Genomic DNA, 27,723 nt, shown 5'->3' with positions numbered 1-27,723 from the left:
TGTAGACTCACGAGAAAACAATGTCCTCATCTCCCAGTTTATGTGGCTCAGTGTAAATTCACAGAACCACAGAAGTATTCAGGGCAGAATGAGGCCACTTGGCCCATCTTACCTGTAGTGGCCTCATTAAAAACAACCTCAAGTGCCCTACATAGTTTAACTAGGTTAAAAGCACCATTTAAAGACAAATTTCTGTTGCTATTATTGGGGGGGGGGGGGGGGGGTGGCATTTAGATTTTAGACTGTAAGCGACAATCAAGTTCTCCAAACTAACTGCAACTTGGGGGCTATTGTCAGCAGAACTTCTGTAACCTTCTGTATAAACAGAAGTCAATGTTAATGAAGATATTCCAGGCGGATATTGAGGAAGAGATAGTGTAAGATAGACGCTGGTTAAGAAGGAGGCAGCAACAATGAGGGTGAGATTGATTAATCACACTTTGATTGGGTAAAGCACATGTTAACCTGTGACACCAAAAGGGCATTTGTTTTATTTGTTGTGTCTGAAAGAAGATTGGAATGTGGATAATGAGATGCTAACTTGATAAAGACAAACAATTTTTATGAATGTTCCAGAGCATTGCTTCAGTCGAGTAACCCAGGCGGCTCTCTCCTTGTGTCACTTGAATCAAATGACCATGAGCTCAGTCCCCAGCAGTTAATCACTGAAAATTCAAGATGACACAAATTGTGTAGGATCAGTCAGCTCCGAATCCAAGTAATTGAAATGAGGATTTCCAGATAGCCTCGTGACTACTCACTCAGACCGCCCTGTTGAAAACTATTGTGGAGGGGCTGCAGTTTATATGTTGCAACGTGCAGTTGGTCATGGACAATAAATATCTCACCGCTACATTTGATATTGTGACTGTGTTCAGGGTAAGGGTTTAGCATCTTGGCGTCGGGTTGACCCAAGGTAATGCCGAACAGCAAGAATCAGATGGTTGTTTCATTTATTGCACTAGGCCCTCTAGAGTGTCGCTGACTTGGTGTCACATATACAGTTTCCTCTGGATAGTTTGAGGGCTGTTGTTGAGGCGAGCGTGTATATAATAGTTATAAGAATTTCTTTTTTGACAACAGTCCTTATTCATTCAGAATCCTCCTTAGTAAAGCCCTGCAATCTAATATAGATTCTATAAAACTTTTACCCTGTCCTTTGGACAGTCTTACTTTGTAGTTGGTGTTTCATTCTCCAGTCTGTCGGAATCTCATGATCCCTGCTTGTGTGCCCGATCCTGATCCCCCTCCACCTCCGACAGATTCCCCTCTCCCCCTCCATCGTCCTCCGACTCATTTCCCTTCAGGCGGCTGCTCCTCACTGCCTCCTCTAGCGCCTTCTGCTGTCGGTAGAAGTGGGAGAATTTGTTGAAGATGATGGTGATGGGCAGTGCCACCACTAAGATGCCCCCGAGGATACAGCCTGAGGCAGCCAGCTTGCCCGCCACGGTGATGGGCACCACATCCCCGTAGCCCACTGTAGTCATACTAACTGTACCCCACCACCAGCAGGCTGGAATAGTGTCCAGTCCAACATCCTCGTCCTTTTCAGCTGTATATGCCATCCCAGAGAAGACACAGACTCCTACGCCCAGGTACAGCAGGAGGATCCCTACCTCTCGGTAGCTGTGCTTTAAAGGAGAAACAATGAACAATCAGTACCATAGAATCATCATAACAAGCTAGAAATCCTGCCTGCTGTTGGGTGTGGGGCTAGGGTAAGGTGGTATGAAGGATGTTACATACAAGGTTTAAATACAGCTTTTAAATTCTCATCTTTGTGTTCAAATGCCTCCAGCACCTCTTCTACCCCTACCTCTGTCACCTTATAGAACCCTTCAAGATCTCTCTGTTCCTCTACTTCTGGTAATCCCTGAGTTTAATTGCTCCAGCATTGGCAGCCATGCCTTCAGCACCAAGCCTCCTTAGTATCTGAGTGCACTCCCACTCTAAAATTTCTGGATATTCGCTTCTCTCTCCTCCTTTAGAACCTACATCTCGGGCTAGCCCTTCTCAGTGCCTCCTGGCCTGGATTCATGTCATACTTTGATAACACTCCTGTGAAGGGCCTTGCAATGGTTTACTGTCTTGAAGGCGCTACATGAATGCAAGCGGTTGTTAATGCTTTTAGAAAAGTTCTGACTTGCAAAGAGGGGTGTGTAGGGCAAAGTTCATCATCAGACCAGTCATAAATCCAGGCTGATAATCCAGTATGGGATTTGGAAGCGATTGTAATGAGTGATGTGGTATACTGTACATAGCTACTTGGTGACAGTACATGATGTTACTTGCATCTGCAGATTGTCCTGTGTGACTGCACAAGCCCAGTGGTGTCTCATTATGTATCACTTGGTGTATATCATTACACAATGTATTGCTGCACTCCTGAGGGGAACAGCAGTGGGCCATTCGGCCCCTCAGATTTATATTTTGTAAGATTATGGCTAATCTTACTGTAGTCTCAACACTACTTTCCTGACGGCTACCTATAAGTTTTGACACCCTTGTTAGTCAAGAATCTATCAACTTCTGCCAATAACAATGATGGTGCCTCCACCACACTCCAATGAAGCAAAGTCCACAGACTAATGGTGGAGTCATAGAGTCGTAGAGCATGGAAACAGACCCTTCAGCCCAGCTCATCCACACCGACCATGTTCCCAAACTAAACTAGTCCCACCGGCCTGTATATGGTCTATATCCCTCCCAACCTTTCCTATTCATGTACTTACCCAATTGTCTTTTACATGTTGTTACTGTATCTACATCCACCACTTTCTCTGGAAGTTCATTCCACACACGAACCACTCTCTGTTTAAAAACATTTCCCTTCGAGTCTTTTTTGAATCTTTTTCCTCTCATCTTGAAAATATTCCCCCCAGTCCTGAAATCCCCCAGCCTAGGGAAAAGACACCTGCCGTTCAACTCGTCTATACTCTTCATGATTTTATGAACCTCTATAACGTCACCCCTTCTGCTCCAGTGAGAAAAGTCCCAGCCTATCCAGCCTCTCCTTATAACGTAGATCCTCCATTTCCGGCAGTATCCTGGTAAATCTCTTCTGAACCTCTGCAGCTTAATAATATCCTTCCTATAATCGGATGACCAGAACTGGACACTATATTCCAGAAGAGGCCTCACCAAAGTCCTTACAACCTCAACACTATACTCCTAACTCCTTTACTCAAATGAAATGCAATGAAAGCAAATGTGCTAAATGCCTCCTTCACCACCCTGTCCATAGGTGATGCAAACTTCAAAGAATTATGCATTTGAACCCCTAGGTCTTTTTGTTCTACAACACTGCTCAATGCCCTACTTTTAAACATTTAAGTCTGCTTTTGTTTGTTTTGCCAAAATGCAATTCCTCACATGTATTCAAATTAAATATGGTCTCCCACTCCTCAGCCCATTGATCAAGATTTCTTTGTAATCTTGGAAACCTTCTTCATGTCCTTTATACCACAAATTTTGTTATCATCCACCAACTTATTAATCATTGATCCTATATTTTCAACCAAATTATTTACATAAATAATAAACAAAAGTGGAGGCAACACCGAACCCTGTGGAACTCAGTGGGTCACGGGCCTCCAGTCTGACAAACAACCCTATACCACCACACTCTGTCTCCTGCCGTTAAACCAATATTGTATTTTTTTTTAAATGAATGCAAAATATTTCTCCCTATCTCCATGTGAAATGTGAAATCTCTTGATTTTAAACTGTGCCCCACAGTTCTGGTCTCTCGCACAAGAGGAATGTCCTCTCAGCATTCATTCTGTTAAGTTCCCCTCAATGTTTTATATGTTTAAATAACACATAAAACTCCAGCAGATAAAGGACCGGCTTGTCCAACCATTCCTCATAAGATAACCCGTTCACCCCAGGAATCAGTCAATGCATCTTCCCTGAACTGCTTGTAATGTAATTATGTCCTTAGTTAAGTATAGAGACTAAAATTATACAGAATGCTCCAGGTGTGGTTTCACTAAAGCCCTATACAACTGTAATTCCCTACAATTGTCTTCTTTTCTCCTTGTAATGAATGCCAACATTCAGTTTGCCTTCCTAGTCACTAGCTGTACCTATCTGCTTGCCTTTCTTAATTCACACAGCAGGAATCTCAAATCCCACTGCTTTCAGAATTCTGCAATATCTTTCGGTTTAAGTAATACACTGCTTTTCCATTCTTCTTGCCAAAGGTTAGCATTTTTCTACATGGTACTCCAGCCACCATTTTATTTTCCCATTCACTTAAACTCACAATGTCTCTTTGTATCAGATATAATGGGAACTGCAAATGCAGGAGAATCCGAGATAACAAGGTATGGAGCTGGATGAACACAGCAGGCCAAGCGGCATCTTAGGAGCACAAAAGCTGACGTTTAGTAGCCTCCTCATAACCTCTTCACAATTTGCTTTCCTAACTATCTTTGTGTCATCAGCAAATTTAGAACCGCAGATTTGGTCTCATCATCCAAGTCATTGTTATAAATTGTAAATGGTTGATGTCGCAGCTTTGATCCCTATGGCTCCCTGCTCGTCACACCTTGCCAACCCAAAAATGACCTGCTTTTGCCTACTCTAAGTTATTAATTAACTAATACGAGATATGAGATCGGCCACGTAGGACTGACATCAGGAGAAATATTTTCACCTTGAGAGTGATGAGCCTGTGCAATTTGCTGCCACAGAAAGCAGCTGATGCCAAAACATTGAATGTTTTCAGGAGGGAGTTATTTATAACACTGAGGGCTAAAGGGATCAAAGAATATGAGGAGAAAGTGGGAACAGAGTACTAAGTTGGATGGATATTATTAAGCTGGAGAAGTTCAGAAGAGATTCACCAGGATGTTGCCAGGAATGGAGATTTTAAGTTATACAGACAGATTGGATAGGGCTGGGAATTTTTTTCACTGGAGTGTAAGAGGTTGAGAGGTACCCTAATAGAGGCTTATAAAATAATGAAGGGTATAGATGAGATGAATGGCAGGGGATTTCAAGATTAGGGGAAATATTTTCAAGGTGAGAGGAGAAAGACTTAAAAAAAAGATATGGGGGCAATTGTTTTACACAGGGAGCGGCTCTTGTCTGGAATGAGTTTCCAGAGAAAGTGGTGGGTGCAGGTACAGTTACATTGTTTAAAAGACATTTGGGTAAGTACATGAATGAGAAGGGTTTGGATGGATATGGGCCAAATGCAGCCGGGTGGGACTAGTTTAGTTTGGGATTATGGCTGGCATGAATTAGTCGGACCGAAGGGTCTGTTTCCGTGCTGTATGACTTTATGACTGTGAGATAACAAAGTGTGGAGCTGGATGAACACAGCAGGCCAAGCAGCATCTTAGGAGCACAAAAGCTGACATTTTGGGCCTAGACCCTTCATCAGAAAAGGCTTTTCTGAAGAAGGGTCTAGGCCTAAAACGTCGGCCGCCCTGCTCCTCTGATACAGCTTGGCCTGCTGTGTTCATCCAGCTCCAGACCTTGTTATCTCGGATTCTCCAGCTTTTACAGTTCCCATTATCTCTGACTTTATGACTGTATCAGCTATGATCATACTGAGTGGTGGAGCAGGCTCAAAGAGCTGAATGGCCTAGACTTGCTCGCATTTTATGTTTCAATGACAGGAGGAGGACAAGTTTACCTTTGTCACAGTCATCAGTGACTTTGATAAAAGCTATCGTGTTAAAGTGAGTAGGGCAGAAATCTGATTGGAGACATTTAAGCATGGAGTTTCAGAAAAGGTGGAGTAGCATTTAAAATGTAAAACTTTAATATTATCGATAATGACTGTTGTCAAGCATTTTCTCTCCAAACAACTTTATCTGTTTGGTTATATTCCAGCAAGTAATGGACTCCTGAGTATATTAATCAGGATTGTATGCATCAATCCTCAATTAAGTTTCTGAAATTCATTCTCATTATCCTGCAGTGAGGAGTCTTACAAGCTCAATGTAATTGGTGCTATTTTGCTAGAATGCCTTTAGCCACAGTAACAAAGTTAAATTGGGTTGATGATACTAATGCAAATATCTTCAAATGGAAAATACACAAATTAATAACTTTGTGATTTCTAACGTGATGTCTTTATCCTGAGTATATCTATGTTTACATCAGGGCTTTCCAAAGAGGGGTTGAAAGCTGCTATTTTGCTGTTGCGAGTTCTGAGGCAGCAATGGGCTTCATGGAGATCTGACTGAACTCTGATAGCTCAGCACTGACTCTAACTAATCCCATTCTCTCACAGATTACCCCCTCCTCTACAGGCCCCTATTCTCACTCAGGGGTTGCAACAATTTTCAACCCTCGAGTTGGGATCACTGAAGAAAAGAGTTTGATGAATGTTATTTGGATTCCCATCATTTCTTGATGGTGTTACATGGTTCAATAAAACAGTCTCCATACAAACAAGCAGAGATAATAGAGCAGAAATATAGGGCAGCTGGTGGCTCAGAGGTTAGCACTGCTGCCTCACAGCACCAGGAGCCTGGGTTCAATCCCACCCTTGGGCAACAGTCTCTGTGTAGTTTGCATATTCTCCCCTGGTCTGTATGGATCCCCTCCGGGTGCTCTTGTTTCCTCCCACAATCCAAAGATGTTCAGGCCAGGTGGTTTGGCCGTGCTAAATTGCCTGTAGTGATGTGTGGGTTAGAGGGGAATGGGTCTAGGTGGGATTCTCTAAGGGTCAGTGTGAACTTGTTGGGCTGAAGGGCCTGTTTCTAGACTGTACAGATTCTATGGGATGGGAGATGTGTATTTTTTTGAATTCATTCATGTGTGAATCTTTGGCTAAGGCAGCATTTATGGTCCATCCCTAATTGCCTGGAGGCAGTATGTCATGGAAACAAACCCTTCAGTCCAACTTGCCCATTGCTAACCAGATATCCTAAATAAATCTAGTCCCATTTTCCAGCAGTTGGCCAGTATCCCTCTAATCCCTTCCTATTCATATACCCATCCAGATGCTTTTCCTTATATAGTATGGCCCACATTGATGCCAGACCCACAACAATGTAGTTGACTCTTAACTGACCTCTGGGCAATTAGGGATGGCCAGTAAATGCCTGCCTACGCCACTACCACCCCACCCCCAAAATTCTGCATATGAAGGAAAAAAATGTTAAATCAACCACATTCCTGTGGGTCTGGAGTCACATGTAAGGATGGCAGATTTCCTTTGCTAAGGTCCAAGTGAACAAGTTGGGTTCTTACAACAATCAACAGCATTAGATTAGCTTTTTATTCCAGACTTTTCTGGAATTCAAACTTCACTATCTGCCATGGTGGGATTCAAATCGAGTCCTCAGGACATTCCCCTGGGATTCGGGATTACTAGCCCAGTAATGTTACCACTACACCAAAATCTGCCCTGAACATAATTGACCAGAGGGGAGAATTCAACAAGGAAAACCAACTTTGCAGTCAGCAGTGAAAATTATTTTAAAATGTCAAACAATTAGGAAACAGAAAAATAAATTGCTGGAGAAACACAGCAAGTCTGGAAGCATCTGTGGAGTGCATAATAGGGATAGGCGGTGGCTCAGTGGTTAGCACTGCTGCCTTGTGCATCAGGGACCCAGGTTTGAGTCCACCCTTGGGTGGCTGTCTGTGTGGAGTTTGCACATTCCCCCTGTGTCTACGTGGGTTTCGTCTGTGTGCTCTGGTTTCCTCCCACAGTCCAAAGATGTGCAGGTCAGGTGGAATGGCCTTGATAAATATAGGGTGGGGCTCTGGGTAGGCTGCTCTTTGCGAGAGCTGAATGGTCACTTTCTCTATGAAACAGAGTCTTCGGGTCCTGGGCTTGAAACATTAACTCTGCTTCTCCCGCCACAGATGCTGCCAGACCTGTTGAGATTCTCCAGCTGTTTCTGTTTGAGATTTCTAGCACCTGCAGTGCTTTGTTTTGTTAATGACGAGGAGAGCTCCAATCTAACCTTTAAGGTTGCTCCCAGAGATCGGAGTCCTGTCGAGTGGCGTGCTAGCTTGAGCACCCTAAAGATCCTCATCAACCTCAGGACTTGGACCACCTTCCCCAGATTTTCCAGATCTGTCGTATGTCCGAAGATCAGGTGAACCAGCAGGGTGAAGTAAAACGGTAAGATGGAAATTATGTCGATAATATTGAGTGGGTGGCAACAAAATTTCTTAATGTTGGGGCTCAGGAGCAGGCGGGAACAGACCTCCATGGTGAACCAGGCAATGCAGAACTGCTCCACAATCTGTAACCTGGGATCATCCATCTCGTTGTTGTATTGGTCTAGAATCTGATACTCGGGCATGCTGTGAATGCACATGGTGGCAATGGAGCCCAGAACCACACTGATGGAGAGGAAGCTAAAAAGTCTACTTGGGATAGAGTAGCCTGGGTTCTCCAGGGTCAGCCAGAGCTGCTTCCTGCAGTTCCCATACTTCAAGCCACGGAATAATAGCAAGTCTCGGTTGAAGTCCAAGATCTCATCCGGAGAGGTCTCGATACTGCTCACATCACTGTCGTCGTCCCAGTTTCTGCGCCTGCTCTCGGTTTTGCGCTCGTGGTAGCGGTACCTGCAGCAGGAATCGAGGAAGAATTCATTGATGCCCCAGTATTCAATCTCCTGCGAAAAGGAGAAAACGCAAAGCTCATCCATCATGTGCAGCTTCCCGGTCTGGTAAAAGTTCAACACATATGGGAAAAGCCCAGGGTGTCTGTCAAAATAGAATTCCTTCTTCGACACATCGTAATCATCACATATCCGGAGAATGGACTCTTCTGAGTCACAGGTCAACAGCTGCCCAAGTCTGGTGTTGGGGAATCGGGAGAGGGTGCTGGATCTGAGTTTTCTCTTTAGGCCTCCAACGTTCACATTAATTGCCTGATCCTCAAACTTAGGATCCCAGGAGCAGAATGTCTCATTAACCATGGTAACCACTTGGGCGGATCTGTATTGCAATGGGAATGAGGGGGATAAAAAGATACTGTGTTATTTTAAACAGTACAGTGGTTTGGAAAGGCCATATAATGGCTCAGAATTAACAGCACAGAATGAGGCCTTTTGGCCCCGTGAATTCCTACTGGTATTCCTACTATTCATTTGTGGGGTGTGGGCATATCTGCTGGACCAGCATTTATTGCCTATCTCTGGTTGCCCTTAGGAAGGTGGTGGTGAGCTGCCTTCTTGAACCTCTGTATAATCTTCTTCCCATGCCTTTACATCACACAGCATTAGTATTTATCTGTTGATTCATGATGTACATTGCAAAGTAGATTGGCTTTTATATTAAAGCTTGCAATTAAAGTGCATCAGTTTACGGACAGGCAATGAATGCTGGCCAGCCAGTGACGGCCACTTCCCACAAATGAATAATTAAAAAGTTTAATTGTTCCAAGGAAATACTTCATAGCTGCACCTGTTTAACAGAACCAGTGGAAGTTGCTGAAGTGTGGACAGTCATTCCTGGGCCATTCAGCCTGAGTTCAAATCCTACTTGCTCTAGACCTTTGTCATAAAACATCTGAACAGATTTGTTGTCTTTTTTTAAAGTGTCAAAACCAGGCTGGGGAAATCTGAACAGGGGCTGAGGGTGCTTTTCTTTTCAATTTCCTACTAATGTTGAGCAGCATCTCATCGCTTGACACTTGAATGATATTCATTCAAAACTAACAGAACATGTATCGAGAGATAAAAAGGTGTGGAGCTGGATGAACACAGCAGACCAGGCATCTGTAGTTCCTACTATCCCCAGAAAATGTATCAATGTACCTCTTCAGTTCTATGTTATCTATTGCTTCTTAAACACATGAATGCTACTCATCTAGTCCACACCCTATAATCGTGAGTTCCACATTCTCACAACACTCTGAGTATAGAAGTTTCCTTGAATTCCCTTCAGAGATAATGGGAACTGCAGATGCTGGAGAATCAAGATAACAAAGTGTGGAGCTGGATGATCACAGCAGGCCAAGTAGCATCTCAGGAGCACAAAAGCTCCTAAGATGCAGCTTGGCCTGGTGTGTTCATCCAGCTCCACACTTTGTTATCCTTGAATTCCCTAATAGGTTAATTACTGACTGTTTTGTATTTATAGCCCCTAGTTAGGTGGTACAGTGACTCAGTGAGTGGCACTGCTGCCAAATGGCACCAGGGACCGGGGTTTGATCCTGCCCTCAGGTGACTGTCTGTGTGGAGTTTGCACACTCTCCCCATTTCTGTTGGGTTTCCCCCCCAACGTCTAAAGAGGTACAGGTTAGGGTGGATCGGCCGTACTAAATTGCCCCATAATGTCCAGGGACTTGCAGGCCAGCTGGGTTAGCCATGGCGAATGCAAGGTGATAGGATAGGGGGTCTGAGTCTGGGTGGGATGCTCATTGTGGTGGTGGTTGGCGTGGACTTGATGGGCCAAATGACCTGATTCTGGTCTCCCTGCACAATTGGAAGCAACTTACCTGTGTCCACACCAGAGAATAATCCGTGGAAAGGATCTGCAATACCTGAGATTTTAGTGGACAAGTACTAATAATGCTAACATACTGAATTGTTGCTGAGGTGAAACATTATTGTTTGGTATGCAATGTAGAAATGATTTACCTCACTTTTGCAACTTCCCAATCAGTGCTCTGCTGGTTGATAGCACCTCGCGCGTTCAAACGTTAGAAAACAGAGGGATGAATGAAAAAGGGTGTGAATGAGAAATGTGAAGAGACATTTATTTTCAGTCTATCTTTGAGAGGCAGGAGCAAAATCTTTCCTCAAAAGATTTGACAGATGGGGGTCGAGTTAGCTCATAAATCCTTCTTTTGGGCATCGTTAGCTCCGTTGGCTGGATGGCTGGTTTGTGATGTAGAGGGACGCCAACAATGTGGGCCCAATTCCCCTTTTGGTTGAAGTCACCATGAAGGCTCTGCCTTCTCAACTTCACCCTTTGCCTGAGGTGTGGTGGCTCCCAGTTACACTCATTTTAATGAGAGTGCGTCCAGTGGGATTGTTCTTCACTCATGGGGTGTGGGCAATGCACTCGTTGCCCTTCTGAGAAGGTAGTAAGACCCATAAGAAATGCAAACAGGAGTAGGCTGTTCAGCTCCTCAAGTATGCTCTGCCAGTCATTAGGACCATGGCTGATCCAACATTCTCGTGCTCGCTTTCCTGCCCTTTCCCCGTAACCCTTGATTCTTATATTGAACGAGAATCTATCTATCTCAGCCTTAAATCTACACAACAGCCCCTACAACTCTCAGTGTTAAGGCGTTCCAAAGACTCTCAAACCCCTGAGAGAAGAAATTCCTCCTCACCTCTGTCTTAAATTGGCACATCTTTAGTCTGAGATGATGCCCTATGGTTCCAGGCTCTCCTATGAGGGTAAACATCTTCTCAGCATTTACCCTGTCAGCCCCCTTAAGAATCCTATATGTTTCAATGAGATCACCTCTCATTCTTCTAAACTCCAGTGAGCAGAGTCCAACACTGTTTAACCTTTGCATATAAGATAATCCGTCCACACCAGTGATCATACTAGTGAGCTTTCTCTGAACTGCCTCCAACAAAAGATCTTTTCTTAAAGTAAGGGAACCAAAACTGCTCACAATACTGTGGTCTCACGAGCACCTTGTACAGCTCCAGTGAGAATTGCCTACTGTTATACCCCAAATTCCTTGAAATAAGGGCCAACATTCAATTTGCATTCCTGATTAGCAGCTGCCTGTGTGTGCTGGCTTTCTATACATGCACAAGTATCTCCAAGTCCCTTTGTGTTGCAGCTTTCTGCAGTTTTCTCCTTTTAAATAATATTCTGTTCTTTTGTTCTCCCTTCCAAAATGAACAACTTCACATTTTCTCATCTGAAACACCAAACACCAGCACTTTTCCCCACTACTTTATTGATCGACATCTCTCTGTAAACTGTTTGCATCCCTCTCACAACTTGCCTTTCCACCTATTTTTGTGTTGTCTGCAAATTTGGCTGCAGTGCGTTCGCTTCCTTCTTCCGAGTCATTAATATATGGTGATGTTCTGCCTTCTTGAACTGCTGCAATGAATTCTGTGTAGGTGGATGCACAGTGCTGTTAGGGATGGAGTTCCAGGCTTTGACCCAGCGACAGTGAAAGAACAGTGATATATTTTATTAGTGACTTTAACTTTCTCTTTTGATTAGCAAGGGAGAGTGCAAAGTTATCAGGACCTTGGGGTAGCAGTACAGTAGAGAATGTGGAGCAGTCAGGTCACTCATGATCTTACTGCTTGGTGGATAGGTTCGAGGGGCCTAGTAGCCTTCTTCTACACTTAATTTGTGTGTTCATATTAATCGGAGATAACATTAATGCCAATCTTCAGAAACTAAAGGCTTGAGAACCTGAGTGAATCCCTACTGTCTGTTTCCTGATGAATTTTTGACTTTTGTCGGGTGGGGATGAAGCATGGTGGAACAGTTTCTTAGCTGCTGGAAGAGAACAACTGGGAGACCCTTTGAAATCAGATTTCCCGAATATGGTGACCCCAGCAATAAAAAATAACGCAGGGGAGACACAGGCCAGAGGACTGCAGATCAAGGAAAAAACTTTATATGCAATAAAATTGAACTGCATGCTTACTGCTGAGCAAGATTGTGGGTTTTTCAGGGATTAGGGATGTCTTTACACTCTGATTCAACAGAAGACTTACACTCTGCACACTTTCTGTAAGTAAAGTAAAGATTTGCATTTACAAAGCACCTTCCATGATCACAGAGCATTCCAAAACACTTCACAGCCAATTAAAGCATAATGTAAAGCATGGCCCTTATTGTAATGTAGGAAGCATGGCAGCCATTTTGTGAAGATCAAGGTTCCACTAACAGCAATGTTGTAATGGAGAGCTGAGAGACAGACATTAGCTAAGAGAAGTAGGTGGTGGGTATTAATTGTCAGGACTCACACCAAACCAGGTTATAGTCCAACAGGTTCATTTGAAATCACACGAGCTTTCAGAGCACCGCTCCCTTTGTCAGATAAGGAGCACTGCTCCGAAAGCTTGTGATTTCACATATAATCTGATGATGTGTAATTCCAGATCTGGTCCACCCCAGTCCAACACCGTTACCTCCACACCATGATGCTAATTGCCTTTGAACATATGCTGTGATGCTGTGTTGGTGAATTGAAAGCTGTGAGGCTGAAGAAATCAATAAACTCTCTCCACACAAAAAGGCTGTCTGTCTTAGTTTCTAACCCACCAGCAACTTTCAATTCTGTTAATGTGTTAATGTTTCTAACAGTGCCTCACGCCCTCAGCACTGCTGTTCAGTGACTTAGTCACTTAGTGAACTAAGCCAGTCTATCACCGTGGTGGCCAGTTCATAAGGACGGTAGAGTACATGTTTCCTAGAAGCTCAAGGGATGCAGTATGTTTGAACTCAGCACTAATGTATTGTTTTAATTCAACTATCAATGATCTGGATGAAACAATTATTGCACCGAATTAACCTGACTCAAAACACTCCTCCTTTTATGCTGAAGTATTTACCTTCTGCTCTTTATTTTAAATGCAAACAACACAAAAACACAATTTAAATATCCTGACATCCCACCATAGTATTGCGCTGCAGTTGTGTTTTATGAAGAAGTGCAAGGTGTGGAATCCTGGGGAGAAACTCCCGCTCTACCTGCTCCTAACTCACCATTTCCAGAGCCAATACTTCAGCATGCTTAAGACAGGCTTCCCTGCAGAACCCCACCTACCCCAGGGATTTCAATTTAGAAAAAATATGTGTTGCAAGAATGCACAAGGCTTTCTCTTAAAAGAAAATATTACTCACTGATGGCATCGTTGGAAAATGGGATTTATATTTTATAACCTTCTTCTGGCATGTGACTGCACTGAAGGGCAAAAATCATAGAGCCATAGAGATCTACAACATAGAAAAAGACCCTTTGGCCCATTTGGCCCCTAAAGCCTATTCGACCATTTGATAAAATCAGAGCTGATCTGCTTTGTTTCAATCACTCTACTCCATCCATTAAAACCCAAATCCGCAACCGGATATATTTACGTGCTGCAGTCAACAGTTTTGGGAAATTGGACATGGGGTGAAAATTAAGATTACAAATTGAGCTTCGATGGTCCACGTTGTCGGGGGGAATGTGTTACAAAGAGATGAGTTGCTTCCCACATGAGATTGAAATCAAATTGATGAGACGCAGCCTGCATTTCTCAATCACTTAAACTGTGGCTTGTGGTTTCATTGTTAGCTCTTTTGCTTCTGGGCCAGGGAGGTTATGGATTCAAGTCTCATCCACAGACTTGAGTGTGATATCAAGGCTGCTCTGCACAGTGGCTCAGTGGTTAGCACTGCTGCCTCACAGGACCAGAGACCTGGGTTTGATTCCGGCCTCGGGTGACTGTCTGTGCGGAGTTTGCACATTCTCCCCGTGTCTGTGTGAGTTTCCTCTGGGTGCTCTGGTTTCCTCCCACAGTTCAGAGATGTGCAGGTTAGGTGGATCGGCCATGCTAAATTTCCCATTGTGACTAGGGCTTGTAGACTAGGTGGATTAGCCATCAGAAATGCAGGGTTACAGTGATAGGAGGTGGTGAAACTGGGTGGGATATTTATTGGAGATAACGAAGTGTGGAGCTGCATGAACACAGCAGGCCAAGCAGCATCTAAGATTCATCCAGCTCACACTTTGTTATCTTGGATTCTCCAGCATCTGGAGGGATATTATCTTTGGGATATTTATTGGAGGTTTGTTATGGACTCAATGGGCCAAATGGCCTGCTTCCACACTGTACGGATTCTATGATTCACTTACAGAAAATACAATGGGATTGAAAGAGCTGTTGCCTCCTGAATGAAAAGTAAAGCTGAGGCTGCATCAGGTCGGTACAAAGGTTCTCCAAGTTTATAGGAAGGGATGGGGATGTTCCTGTCTGGTGCCTAGGACAATATTTATCTCTCTGCCAAATTTGTGCTGATAAATTTGGTCACCATCTCACTTCCTATTAAGAGATCTTCCTGAGAGTAGATTGGCTGCTAAACTTCCCACATTATAAGGGCAATAAAACTACAAAAGATTCTGATCTCAGATATAGCTCCTCCCACCTCATTGACCAATCCTCACCACTGCCTACCTGCGCTCACCTATCACCATCCCACTTACCTTCCCCAGCCCCAACCGTCCTCTCTCTACTTATTTCAGAGCCCCCTTCTCCCTCCCCCATTTCTGAAGAAGGGTCCTGACCCGAAATGTCAGCTTTCCTGCTCCTCTCATGCTGCCCGGCCTGCTGTGTTCCTCTAGCTTCACACTGCGTTATCAAAGATTCTGATCTACTTCATTGGCTGTAAGGTGCTCCCGAGTTTGTGAAATATGCTTTTCTTAACAGTGGGACAGATTAGAAGATGGACATTCAGCTCATTATGCCCATACTGGTTCCTGAAAAGAAATGCCCAGTTTGTCCACATTCTTGCTTGATAACATGAAAAGTTAGTCCGTGAAGAATGTGCACATTTACCCATTGAGTTAAAGCTACTAAAAAATGTACTTTGACTACACTTTCAGGCAATGTGTGCTGGTCACTGCAACTGAGGCAATGTCCTAGTGGTATTCGTGCTGGTCCATTAATCCAAAGACCCAAGTAATGGAACCTGGGTTCAAGTCCTACCATGGCAGATGTTGGAATCTGAATTCAATGACGATCTGGAAATAAGACTCAAATGGTGACTACAAAACCATTGCCGATTGTCAGGGGAAAACCCCATCTGGTTCACTAATGTTCTTTAGCGAAGGAAATCTGCCATCCTCACCTGGTCTGGCCCACATGTGACTCCTGACCCACAGCAATTTGGTTGACTCTTGACAGCCCCCTGAACAATTAGGGATTGGCAATAAATGTTGGCCCAAACAGTGAAGCCCTTATTCCATGCATGAATTAAAATAAGTGTGCAAAACAGTTCCTCTTATTGCTTCTACTTCTCTTGGCAATCACCTTAACTCTGTGTCTGCTGGTCACTGATCCTCCTGCTCTGGAAGCGCACTCTCCTTATTGACTCTTTTTTCAGCATTCATAATTTTTGAACATTTCCATAAGTTGAGCTTTCTCTGGTCTAGGGAGAATTATCCAATACAAATAAATACAAGACTATTTTTATTATTGTAGGTAGCACCTTTGCAATTGGCACAAAAGGATGGTCAACAAGAGGGATGTCAGTTCATGTTTCTTGTCACTTGCTCGGGCAATACAAAACAGCAGATCCAGGAAACCACTTCAAGTGGAATGTATGTCAGTAGGCATTCAGGCCTGAATGTGTTCTGCCCGTCAAAGAGGTTCAGACCAGTGCTAAAGCTACAATGCTAACATAGGTGCGTCAGTGAGCAGGGAACAGGAATATGGGCCCCTTTCCCCCACCCTATACTTCACCCCCACCTGAGCACAGAGAGGTTACTTTGGATTACATAGAATTTTAAACAAATTGACCATAACAAAACAGGCCATTCAACCCATCTATTTCTTGCCCTTCAGCTCCTTATGTTCCTGACTCCCTTATGTACAAATTGAGCTTTCCTGTACAAATTTTCACCTCAACCATTTAATGTGGCATTTTCACCACTTTCTGTGCAAAGACATTTTTCCAGAATTCCTCCTTGGATCAGTTAGTGACTAACCTTCTTTTATAACCTTCTGTTTTCAGCCCAAAAAGTGAAAACTGTTTCTCTACATCCACTCATAGAATTACAAAAGCATACAGTACAGAAGAGGCCCTTTCGCCCACTGAGTCTGCAACAGCTAAAAGCTACTCTAGCCTTAAATCTACATCCATCCTGCTTTCCAACATTTGACCCACAGCTTGAATGTTATGACATTTCAAGTCCATCAAAGCCTTTCACGATTAACAGGCTAGGGCTATTTTCCCTGGAGCGTCGGAGGCTGAGCAGTGACCGTATAGAGGTTTATAAAATCATGAGGGTAAGAGAGTCTCAAACTAGAGGGCACAGGTGTAAGGCCAGAGGAGAAAGATATAAAAGGGACCTCAGGAGCAACTTTTTCACAGAAGATAGTGCATTATGGAATGAGCTGTCAGAGGAAGTGGAGGAGGCTGGTACAATTACAACATTTAAAAGGCATTTGGGTAGTTACATGACTAGGAAGGGTTTAGAGACATATGCACCAAATGCTGGCAAATGGGACTAGATCAGGTCAGGATATCTGGTCAGCATGGATGAGGTGGACCGAAGGGTCTGTTTCCATGTACCAATTAGTCATCTCTTTTCCCGAGAAATCCTTCCTAATAATTCTAAACCTCTGAGCTTTGTTATCATCCCCATTAATCTATGCACAATAACAGAAGATAATTACAGAATACGAAGGTTATTTAATGCATTTTAGCGCGGCAACTGGAACTGCTCTGAAAATAACTTAATGAAGATACTTTATTCCTCTTACCCCCTTGGTTCTGATTACAGACAAGATATCCTTAGAGCATTACGATTAGGAGGATTGAGATGTTCAAAATCATGGAGGGTTTTGCTAAGAGTAAACAAGGAGCGAGTGCTTCAGTTGTCAGAATCTCAGCCACATGAGGATGCAGATTTAGGCTGATTGGAAAAAGAAGCAGAGACAACTTAGGGAAACAGCTTTTTTTTCTAACACAGTGGTTATGATCTGGAACATGCTGCTTGAAAAAGTGCAGGCTTCAGATTCAATAGTTAACTTTCAAAACAAAGTAGGTATCTGGTTTAGTTTCAGAATGTGTTCGGTGTGGACTGGTTGGACTGAAGAGTCCATTTCCATGCTGTACGAATCTATGACTCTATCTGGGCACGAGGAGCTAACATTTGCGGTATAGGAGGAAAGCACAGGGATATGGGACTTTTGGATGGTTTTGTCAAAGAGATGACACAGGTATGATGGGCTGAATGGCTTCCTTCTGTTCTGTGTTATTCCATTAGCAATCATCCATTTGCCAACAGTCCAACAGATGACCTTTCCTAATTCACAATATTGCAACAGCTCGCATTATTGTCTGTTTCTGATCAAACAAAACATAGGCACTAACATTCATGATGGCCTTTCAGTCTTATTGAGATACCTGGCAAGACCTCACCTCGTAAGACATTACCAAATTGAAGGTACATACGGAAAATTATGCAACTCAAAAGGAGGTCAATTTGACTGATCACAGCTGCACTGGTTCCATGAAGCAGCCAGCAATTGATATCACTTATTCTTAATCAAACAACATTATTCCTGTTCAAGAATTTATCCAATTTCCTTTAGAAAGTTACTGTTGAATCTGCTTTTACCATCTTTTTGGCAGTGCTTTCCAAATCACAACAACTTACTGTGTTAATAACTTCTCTCCATCTCTCCTCTTGCCAATTATTTTAAATTTACATCCTCTGTTTAGTCGCCACCCTACCATTGGAAGCAACATCTTCCCAGTTAGCCCATAACAATTGGTTAAATCAATTAGGTTGCTTCAAAGCTTATTGAATGCCAATATCAGTGTTTTACTTCATTTGTAGGCTACAATATTGTGACTTGTTATAAATCACAGAAGCACAGAAGTATTACAAAACAGAAGGAGGCCATTTGGCCCATCATGTCTACACTGGGTCTCCAAATAAGTGTCTCTTTTAGTGGATTAGCCATGGGAAATGCAGGGTTACAGGGATGGGGTACAGGGTGGTGTGAGCGGGATGCTCAGGTTGGTGTGGACGTGATGGGCTGAATGGCCTGCTTCCACAATATAGGAATTTTATGATTCTACATGGTGCCATTTTCCTGTTTTCACCCCATGATCCTGCACTTTCTTGTTTTTCAAGTAACTGTCTAACTCTTTTCTTAAAGTCTTGATTGCACCTACCTCAATCATAACTCTTTGGCAATACTTCTTAAACACAGCCGCTTGCCCTATGAAAATGTTATTCCTTGTGTTACTTTTGCAAAATCTTTTATCAATTACCTTAAATCTATGCCCTATCATGCTACCTATTTTTCATGAGTAGGAACATTTTTTCAAGATCTACTTTGCTGATGTACCTCATGATTTGGTATACCCCCATCGGATCACCCCTCAGCCTTCTCTTCTCCAGGAAAACTCTCCAATCTTACTTCATAACTCATCCCTGCCATAGCTCCATTGCAAGGGGTGGCAATGGTCTAGTGATTTTATCACTAGAGCATTAATCCAGAGACCCAGGTAACACTCTAGGGACCCCCAAATCTGGTTCGATTCCCACCAGGCAGAAGTCAACACAAAATCTGGAATTCAGAGCCTAATGATGACCTTGGAACCATTACGATTGGCCAGAAAACACCATCTGGTTCACTGATACCCTTTGGGAAAATAACCTTACCTGGTTGGTCCCCATATGAATCCAGACCCACGGCAATATAATTGTTCCTTAATTGCCCCTTGGGCAAGAAATGCTGGCTAACCAGTGACACCCATGCTCACATCCCATGGATGAATTAAAAAAAAATTCTCATCAACCCATTCTGACTTCGGTCCAATGAATTCATAACCTTCTTCAGGTGTCATGCCCAGAGCACTACACACTACTCCAGCTGAGGCTGAACAGAATATGAATATGTTGCCTTATTAAAAGTTTCAGCATAATCCCTTTACTGTTGTACTCTATGCATTATTAGTTAAAACTAGGATATTCTATGATTTATTAACTGCTCCCTCAACTTGTTCCATTGGCTTTAATGACTATTTTTAGATTCACTCAGGAGACATGGTCATTGCCGAGCCAGCATTAATTGCCCAGGCCATAAGACCACAAGATATAGGAGCAGATTTAGGCCATTCAGCCCATCAATTCTGCTCCACCATTCAATCATGGCTGGTATGTTTCTCAACCCCATTCTCCCGTCTTCTCCCAGTAATCTTCAAACGCCTTATCAATAAGAACCTATGTATCTCTGACTTAAATACACTCAATGACTTAGTCTCCACAGCCTTCTGTAACAATGAGGTTTACAGATTCACTACCTCTAACTGAAGAAATTTCTATTCATCTCAGTTCGAGAGGATTCTCCCTTCATTCTGAGGCTGTACCCTTGGGTTCTAGTCTCTCCTACTCGTGGAACCGTCTTCTCCAATGTCCACTCTATCCAGGCTTCTTAGTATTTTGTACGTTTCAATCAGACCCTGCCTCATCTTCTAAACTCCAGACTCTTCGCCCACTCCTCATTCAACAAGCACTTTATCCCCAGGATTGTAAACCTCCTCTGGACACCCTCCTATGCCAGCATATCCTTCCTTGGACATGGGACCCAAAACTACTCACAATATCTCCAATGCAGTCTGACCAGAGCCTTACACAACCTCAGCAGAACATCTCTGCTCTTGTATTCCAGCTGTCTTGAAATTAACATTAACATTGCATTTGCCTTCCTGGCTGTTAACTGAACCTGAATGTTAAGCTTAAGAGAATCCTGAACTTGGGCTCTCAAATCCCTTTGTGCTTCAGATTTCTCCACTTAGAAAGAAGTCTATGCCTCCATTTCTTCTTTAAAAAGTGCATAATCTCTTCCCAGATAACAAAGTGTGGAGCTGGATGAACACAGCAGGCCAAGCAGCATCTTAGGAGCACAAAAGCTGACGTTTCGGGCCTAGACCCCTCATCAGAAAATGCTGCTTGGCCTGCTGTGTTCATCCAGCTCCACACTTTGTTATCTCGGATTCTCCAGCATCTGCAGTTCCCAGTATCTCTGATCATAACCTCTTCCCACGTTGCTTTCCATCCCTTGTGCCCATATGCATCAAATCCCTCTCTCCCTCCATATCCTTTGGAGTTGTAGCCTTTATTTCAGATTGTCTCTCCATATTCTTACAACTAAAATGAATTACCCCACATTTCTTGGCACTGAATATCATCCTATCCACCCACTCCACCATCTTGTCCATGTCCCTTCTGAAGTCCTACGCTACTCACCTCACAGTTGACAATATTTCCAAGTTTTGTGTCATCCCTAAATGTTGACATTGTGTCCTGTACACCTAGGCTTACATCATTAATATACATTCGGAAAGCAATACTGACCCCTGAGGAATTCCAGTATGAACCTTCCTCCAGCTTGAAGATCATTGATTAACCATGACATTTTGTTTCCTAATACTCAGGCAATGTCATACTCATGGTGATTTTGCCCCTTTTATTGATGTCCTCTAACTTTACTATCAAGTCTGTTCTGCGGTATGAGATCAAATGCCTTCTGAAAATCCATCTACACATCAACAATATTTTCCTCATCATCCTTTTGTATTGATAACATTGGGCTGCAGGGTTCCCAAGCGGAATATGAGTTGCTGTTCCTGCAACCTTCGGGTGGCATCATTGTGGCACTGTAGGAGGCCCACGATGGACATGTCATCTAAAGAATGGGAGGGGGAGTGGAAATGGTTCGCGACTAGGAGGTGCAGTTGTTTATTGCGAACCGAGCGGAGGTGTTCCGCAAAGCGGTCCCCAAGCCTCCGCTTGGTTTCCCCAATGTAGAGGAAGCCACACCGGGTACAGTGGATGCAGTATACCACATTGGCAGATGTGCAGGTGAACCTCTGCTTAATGTGGAATGTCATCTTGGGGCCTGGGATAGGGGTGAGGGAGGAGGTGTGGGCCCAATGGTATCAATGTGGACTTCACCAGCTTCAAAATCTCCCCTTCCCCCACCGCATCCCAAAGCCAGCCCAGTTCGTCCCCTCCCCCCACTGCACCACACAACCAACCCAGCTCTTCCCCTACCCCCACTGCATCCTAAAACCAGCCCAGCCTGTCTCTGCCTCCCTAAACTGTTCTTCCTCTCACCCATCCCTTCCTCCCACCCCAAGCTGCACGTCCATTTCCTTCCTACTAACCTCATCCCACCTCCTTGACCTGTCCGTCTTCCCTGGACTGACCTATCCCCTCCCTACCTCCCCACCTATACTCTCCTCTCCACCTATCTTCTTTTCTCTCCATCTTCGGTCCGCATCCCCCTCTCTCCCTATTTATTCCGGAACCCTCACCCCATCCCCCTCTCTGATGAAGGGTCTAGGCCCGAAACATCAGCTTTTCTGCTCCTGAGATGCTGCTTGGCCTGCTGTGTTCATCCAGCTTCACACTTTATTATCTTGGATACTCCAGCATCTGCAGTTCCCATTATCACAGGCCAAGCAGTATCTTAGGAGCACAAAAGCTGACGTTTCGGGCCTAGATCCTTTATTAGAAAAGGAGAGTGGAGGGTGGACCCTGATGAAGGGCCTAGGCCTGAAACGTCAGCTTGTGTGCTCCTAAGATGCTGCTTGGCCTGCTGTGTTCATCCAGCTCCACACTTTGTTACCTATAACCCTTCTAGTGTCTCAGTTTCCTCCTCTTCCACTGTGACCAAAGCAGAAATTTAGCAAAGAAGTAAATATTATAAAACTGAAGAGGATTCAGAAGAGATTTAGCAGAATGTTGCTGGGAATGGATAGTTTGAGTTATAAAGAAAGGCTGGATAGGCTGGGACTTTTAACACTGGAGCATAGGAGGCTCAGAGGTACTCTTATAGAAATTTATAAAATCGAAATGGTTGTAAACAGGGTTAATGGTAGATGTAGAGAGATAATAGGAACTGCAGATGCTGGAGAATCCAAGATAACAAGGTGTAGAGCTGGTTGAACACAGCAGGCCAAGCAGCATCACAGGAGCAGGAAAGCTGACAGTTTGGGCCTAGACCGTTCATCAGAAATGGGGGAGGGGAAGGGGGTTCTGAAATAAATGGGAAGAGGGGAATGGGGATCGAAGATGGATAGAGGAGAGGGTAGGTGGAGAGGAGACAGGTAAGCCAAAGAGGTGGGGATGGATCCAGTAAAGGTGAGTGTAGGTGGGAAGGTAGGGAGGAGGTCAGTCCAGGGAGGACGGACAGGTCAAGGAGGCGGGATGAGGTTAGTAGGTAGGAAATGGGGTGCGGCTTGAGGTGGGAGGAGGGAATAGGCAAGAGGAAGAACAGGTTGGAGAGGCAGGGACGAGTTGGGCTGGTTTTGGGATGCAGTAGGGGGAGGGGAGATTTTGAAGATTTCTTCAAGCAGATGTTCACCTGCACATCTGCTAATGTGGTATTCTGCATCTGCTGTACCCGTTGCGGCCTCCTCTACATCGGGGAAACCAAGCGGAGGCTTGGGGATGCTTTGCAGAACACCTAAGCTTGGTTCGCAATAAACAACTGCACCTCCCAGTCGTGAACCATTTCAACGCCCCCTCCCAGTCCTCAGACGACATGTCCATCCTGGGCCTCCTGCAGTACCATAATGATGCCACCCAAAGGTTGCAGGAACAGCAACTCATATTCTGCTTGGGACGCCTGCAGCCCAGTGGTATCAATATGGATTTCACAAACTTCAAAATCTTCTCTCCCCCTATAGCATCCCAAAACCAGTTCAGCTCGTCCCTACCTCCCTAACCTGTTCTTCCTCTCATGTATCCTCTCCTCCCACCTCAAGTTGCACCCCCCATTTCCTACCTACTAACCTCATCCCACCCTCTTGACCTGTCCGTCCTCTCTGGACTGACCTATCCCCTCCCTACCTCCTCATCTACAACCACCTTTACTGGATCCACCCCCACCCCTCTGACTTGTCTGTGTCCTCTCCACCTATCTTCTCCTCGATCCATCTTCGATCCGCCTTACCCTCTCTCCCTATTTATTTCAGAACCCCCTTTCTCTCCCCCATTTCTGATGAAGGGTCTAGGCCCGAAATGAAAGCTTTCCTGCTCCTATAATGCTGCATGGTCTGCTGTGTTCATCCAGCTCTACACCTTGTTATCTCTATTAATGGTAGATCCTTTTTCCTAGGATGGAGGAATTTCAAGACTGGGGGATACATTTTTAAGGTGAGAGGAGAGACATTTAAAAAAGACATGAGGGACAATTTTTTTTTACACAGAGGGTGGTGTGCATGTGGAATGAACTTCCTGAGGAAGTGGTGGATGTGGGCACAATTGCAATGTTTAAAAGACATTTGGGTAAGTACATCAACAGGAAAGATTTGGAGGGGTATGGACCAGAAGTAGGTGAGACTAGTTTAGTTTGGGATCATGTTTGGCATGGACAGGTTGATTGAAAGGTCTGTTTCTGTGCTATATGACGGCATGACTATTAATTTAGTACCTTAGCTATGCCCCCTCTTCCAAGCGCAGTTTCCCTTTTTGGTCATGAATCAGCCATACTCTTCCTTTTACAACCATTTTATTATTTATACCATAATAGATTTTGGGATTCCCTTTAACGTTAGCTGCCAGTCTTTTCTCATAATCCCTCCACACTTCTTTTATTTGCTTTCTCTCCTCCATGGGGCCATGCATTAATGAAGGTTTATGCTGTACTGCTGCAAATCAGATGAATATACTCAACAGGAGACCATTCAGCCCATCATGTCTGTGAATGACTTCAGAAGAGCAATCCTTGCCCCCCTGCTCTTTCCTCATAGCCCTGTAAGTTTTATCGTTTCATTGCTGTTACCTCAATTCATTTTGAATGTTAACTATTGAATCGGCTGCCTCCACCTTCCACAGCGCATTCAGATTGTAACAACTCAATGTTTAAAGCAAAATCACAGGAGAGGGCATTGGAGCCAGAAAGATATTTCATGGTTTTCTTGTTTTGGAATCAAGTAAGCAAAACATAGCCACAAATGGTCAGACTATGGTAGAGACATCAGTTGGATCTGTTATGTTCTCATCCAATGTTCAGACATGAATCCAGCAAGACCTGATCATGAACGGTAATTCTAGCTGATGCTTTTTTTCACCCACAGCATGCAAAGAGTCTGGATTCACAAACATGAAGCATGGAGAATCACTGCGGTTCACTCTTTATTGACAACCATCAGAGGGACTGAGTCATTACCTATATATCACTTTAAAAGCTTAAATGAGAAATGGCAGCTTGTCATAATTCCAACCAATAGAACTTTGCTGTTAATTATTGGTGGCCAATTATGTTGTTTATGGGATTGATGGGAAGAAATTTTTGGGACAATAGCATGACTGAACTGATTTAGCACCAGAGCTGATATGATTAGTTGGTTGAATTATTTATTCATTGTTTTCAATTGTGTAAATCTTAGCTCACCCCTTTGGCGCAGTTGTTTTTGTTTAGCAAAATAAATGCCCGAAGCCATTCTCGACATTCAAACAGTAGTAGCCAGAAAAATAAGGAGCTTCAATCAATTGCCATTATTTTGGCTGCTGTCTCCCGTTCCTATTGCTTCCCTCACAATCACCCACAATGCTCCACCCAGCCCCTCCCAGTTTGCCAAAGTCAAACTCAAAACATCAAGTGATTGACTGAAGGGGGTAAGAGGTGGAAAGGGGAATGAGGACAGGAGATGGAAGGAGAGTGGGGAGAGTGGAGAAGGGGCTAAAGAGGGGAGGGGAAGAGAAGGTGGGGAACGAGAGAATGAAGGAAGGAGGAAGAAGGGAAAGGGAGGAGGCTAAAAGGGAGGAGGAAGACAGGAAAGGAATGGAGGAGGAAAGGAGAAAGGAAAGAGAGGGGGAAGAGGGACAGGTGGGACAAGAGGGGTAGGGACGAGGGGGAGACAGAGGGCAGTGCGATAGGGAAAGATGTGGTAAATGGTTGGTGAAGGAGGGTGGGGAAAAGAACATGAGAGGAAGGGTGGGGGAATGATGGAAAGGGTGAGGGAGAAATGAAGAGGAAGAAAGTAAAGGGGGCAAGAGAGAAAGGGGAAGAGGAGTGCAAGGAGAGGCCTCTCCCCTCAGATTATTCAATCAGATCTGGTGAATGAATTCAGCTGTGCCTGGAAGTGCAGAATGTAGTCCTCGCAGTCTGGAAGCAATCTTCACCGCATTGAGATCCCACAAAGACAGGGACTGAGATCCCACAAAGTTAGTGAAATAATTTCACAGTATGCTAATGCCAAACCACTCTTTAGTTACACCTGGAGAGTCCTTGGCACTGACCCAGCTTCTTCAAAATGAGGTCCCAAAGTGACCAGAACCTCTGACATTCCTGCTTATATCTGTCAGTCAAGGCTCCTTGATTGGACCAGATTAACAGCCCCAGTCAGGGAACTCATATTCTGTGAAGTCCACCTGGCTGACTTTGTTGGACTCAGCGCAGATAGAGACTGAGGTGTCCTCCATTAGTTTACGTCAAAGCTAATCTGAAATCTTTCCCCAATTTACACCTCTAACCTGTCAGCTCAGAAACTTCCAATTCTTTTTCTCCACTTACTACCCATCGAGGCCGCCAAACAGTGAACTTTCTAAATTAAACGGAGAGAATGTAGGAATTGTGCAGGTTGGGTAGGACAGGGGAGTAAGTGCGGTGGGGAGTAGTTTATGTTGACACCCACATGCTATTATCTCAATACTCAGCTCCCCCCACCCCTTCCCCTCATCCCTGATCCCGCCCCAGTCTAGGTCACAGCACAGTGTAATTCTCATAGAAACGAAGGACGCCTGCCAATGGAAACTGTCAGTTCGGACCCGAGTTTAAGTGAGACACGCTCAAGTCACTCACTCCCAGTTTATATAAATCCTACTAACTCCTTACCGTGGGAGCATTCTCCCTTAACTTTGGCACTACCTCGCCCACCCACTCTCTCTTTTTCTCCCCTCGACCTTTCCCACATTCCCGTTTGTTTCAAGATCCTCCTCCGACCCTGTTCCGTTTGTTCTGTTTTGGTGCGTGGGTGGCAAAAGACAGTGAAAAGTCTCGCACTCGCCGTTTGCAATAGGGGAAACAAAGTGTTTCGGAAACGAAAGGCGACGAAATGGAAGCAAAGTTAAGATTAAACCGTTTCCAAGAAAACAAAGTTATTTTTTAAGCAATAAAAGGATGGTAAAATTTCCCCTTGTGACTAGCAATCACTAGCAACGCATATAAAAATGAACAAAGTCAAAATGTGTAAGACATTGTCAATTCTAATGCAAGGGGAAAGTTTATATTTCCTTACCATTAACAGACGCTGATTATCAGTCTCGCTTTCTTTATCTCCAAATTAGCTGAATATCCTGCTCAACATTTGCAAAGAATGTGAAGGTCTTTCTCTCCCTTGGGCTTTCTGGTACCGTGCAATCTTCCCTGTGTCCCTCAGGAATGTTTAATCCTGGTTTGGTCTCCTTTATCCCACACCGGACCCGCGCGCTCCCGGCTGCATTGTAACAATCCAATTGCAATAAGTTTCTCGTTGGTCGTAGGGAGCAGCGAATGTTGGTCTTCACACGCTGGAAATCTCTGTTCTGTTTATTTCCCCCTATCTGTCAGCAGGTTGAGGATTTCCCTTTTATGTTATGTTTAGTCCTGGTTTGAGGAATTTTCTTGCCGAGGTTAGACTCTTCCCAGTCCGGATTTCCAGCCTCTAGGCTGGGCTTGTGTATGTGTGTAATTCCTGAGTCTCAGGTCCTGCTCACAGCTCCAGCTGCCGCAGCTGCTGAATGTAGGATCTCACTTGTGGCTGGGGAACTGGGAATCTTCACTCCCAGGAGTTGGACATCTGGGAATTTCCCATAAGTCATCGCGATCACAGGACCACACAATCAGAGATATCTAAAACAAAAGGCCCGGATCAAAATATAGAAACCTCAAATTCAGCTCTAATCTTTATTGCTCACGTTTACACACGAGTATACAATAACTTATAAGTTGCACCTTAAATATCATACCCAGATATTGTCCAAAATAGATAAAGCATGAACCCATACACACATAAATTTAAATCTGTATATAATGAAACCATGTATATTCAAAAACATATCGAATGAATGTTTTCAAATCCACGTGT

At 44.0% G+C, this 27,723-nt stretch overlaps 1 protein-coding gene across 1 annotated transcript; it reads right to left on the bottom strand.

Moving 5' to 3' along the window:
- Nucleotides 1-619: 619 nt before the first annotated feature.
- Nucleotides 620-27,465, bottom strand: si:dkey-43k4.5 (potassium voltage-gated channel subfamily S member 2). The gene is made up of 3 exons (XM_048550292.1): nt 26,896-27,465; nt 7,938-8,922; nt 620-1,631 (listed from the first exon to the last, which is right to left on the bottom strand). The coding sequence occupies exons 2-3, from the start codon at nt 8,901-8,903 to the stop codon at nt 1,212-1,214; spliced, it is 1,386 nt and encodes a 461-aa protein (XP_048406249.1). The 5' UTR covers nt 8,904-8,922; nt 26,896-27,465; the 3' UTR covers nt 620-1,211.
- Between the last annotated feature and the right edge of the window lie 258 nt (nt 27,466-27,723).

Source organism: Stegostoma tigrinum, chromosome 19 (genome assembly GCF_030684315.1).
Source record: "Stegostoma tigrinum isolate sSteTig4 chromosome 19, sSteTig4.hap1, whole genome shotgun sequence".
In the NCBI taxonomy this organism is placed as follows: Eukaryota; Metazoa; Chordata; class Chondrichthyes; order Orectolobiformes; family Stegostomatidae; genus Stegostoma; species Stegostoma tigrinum.
This window is presented reverse-complemented; position numbering and strand designations above follow the sequence as displayed.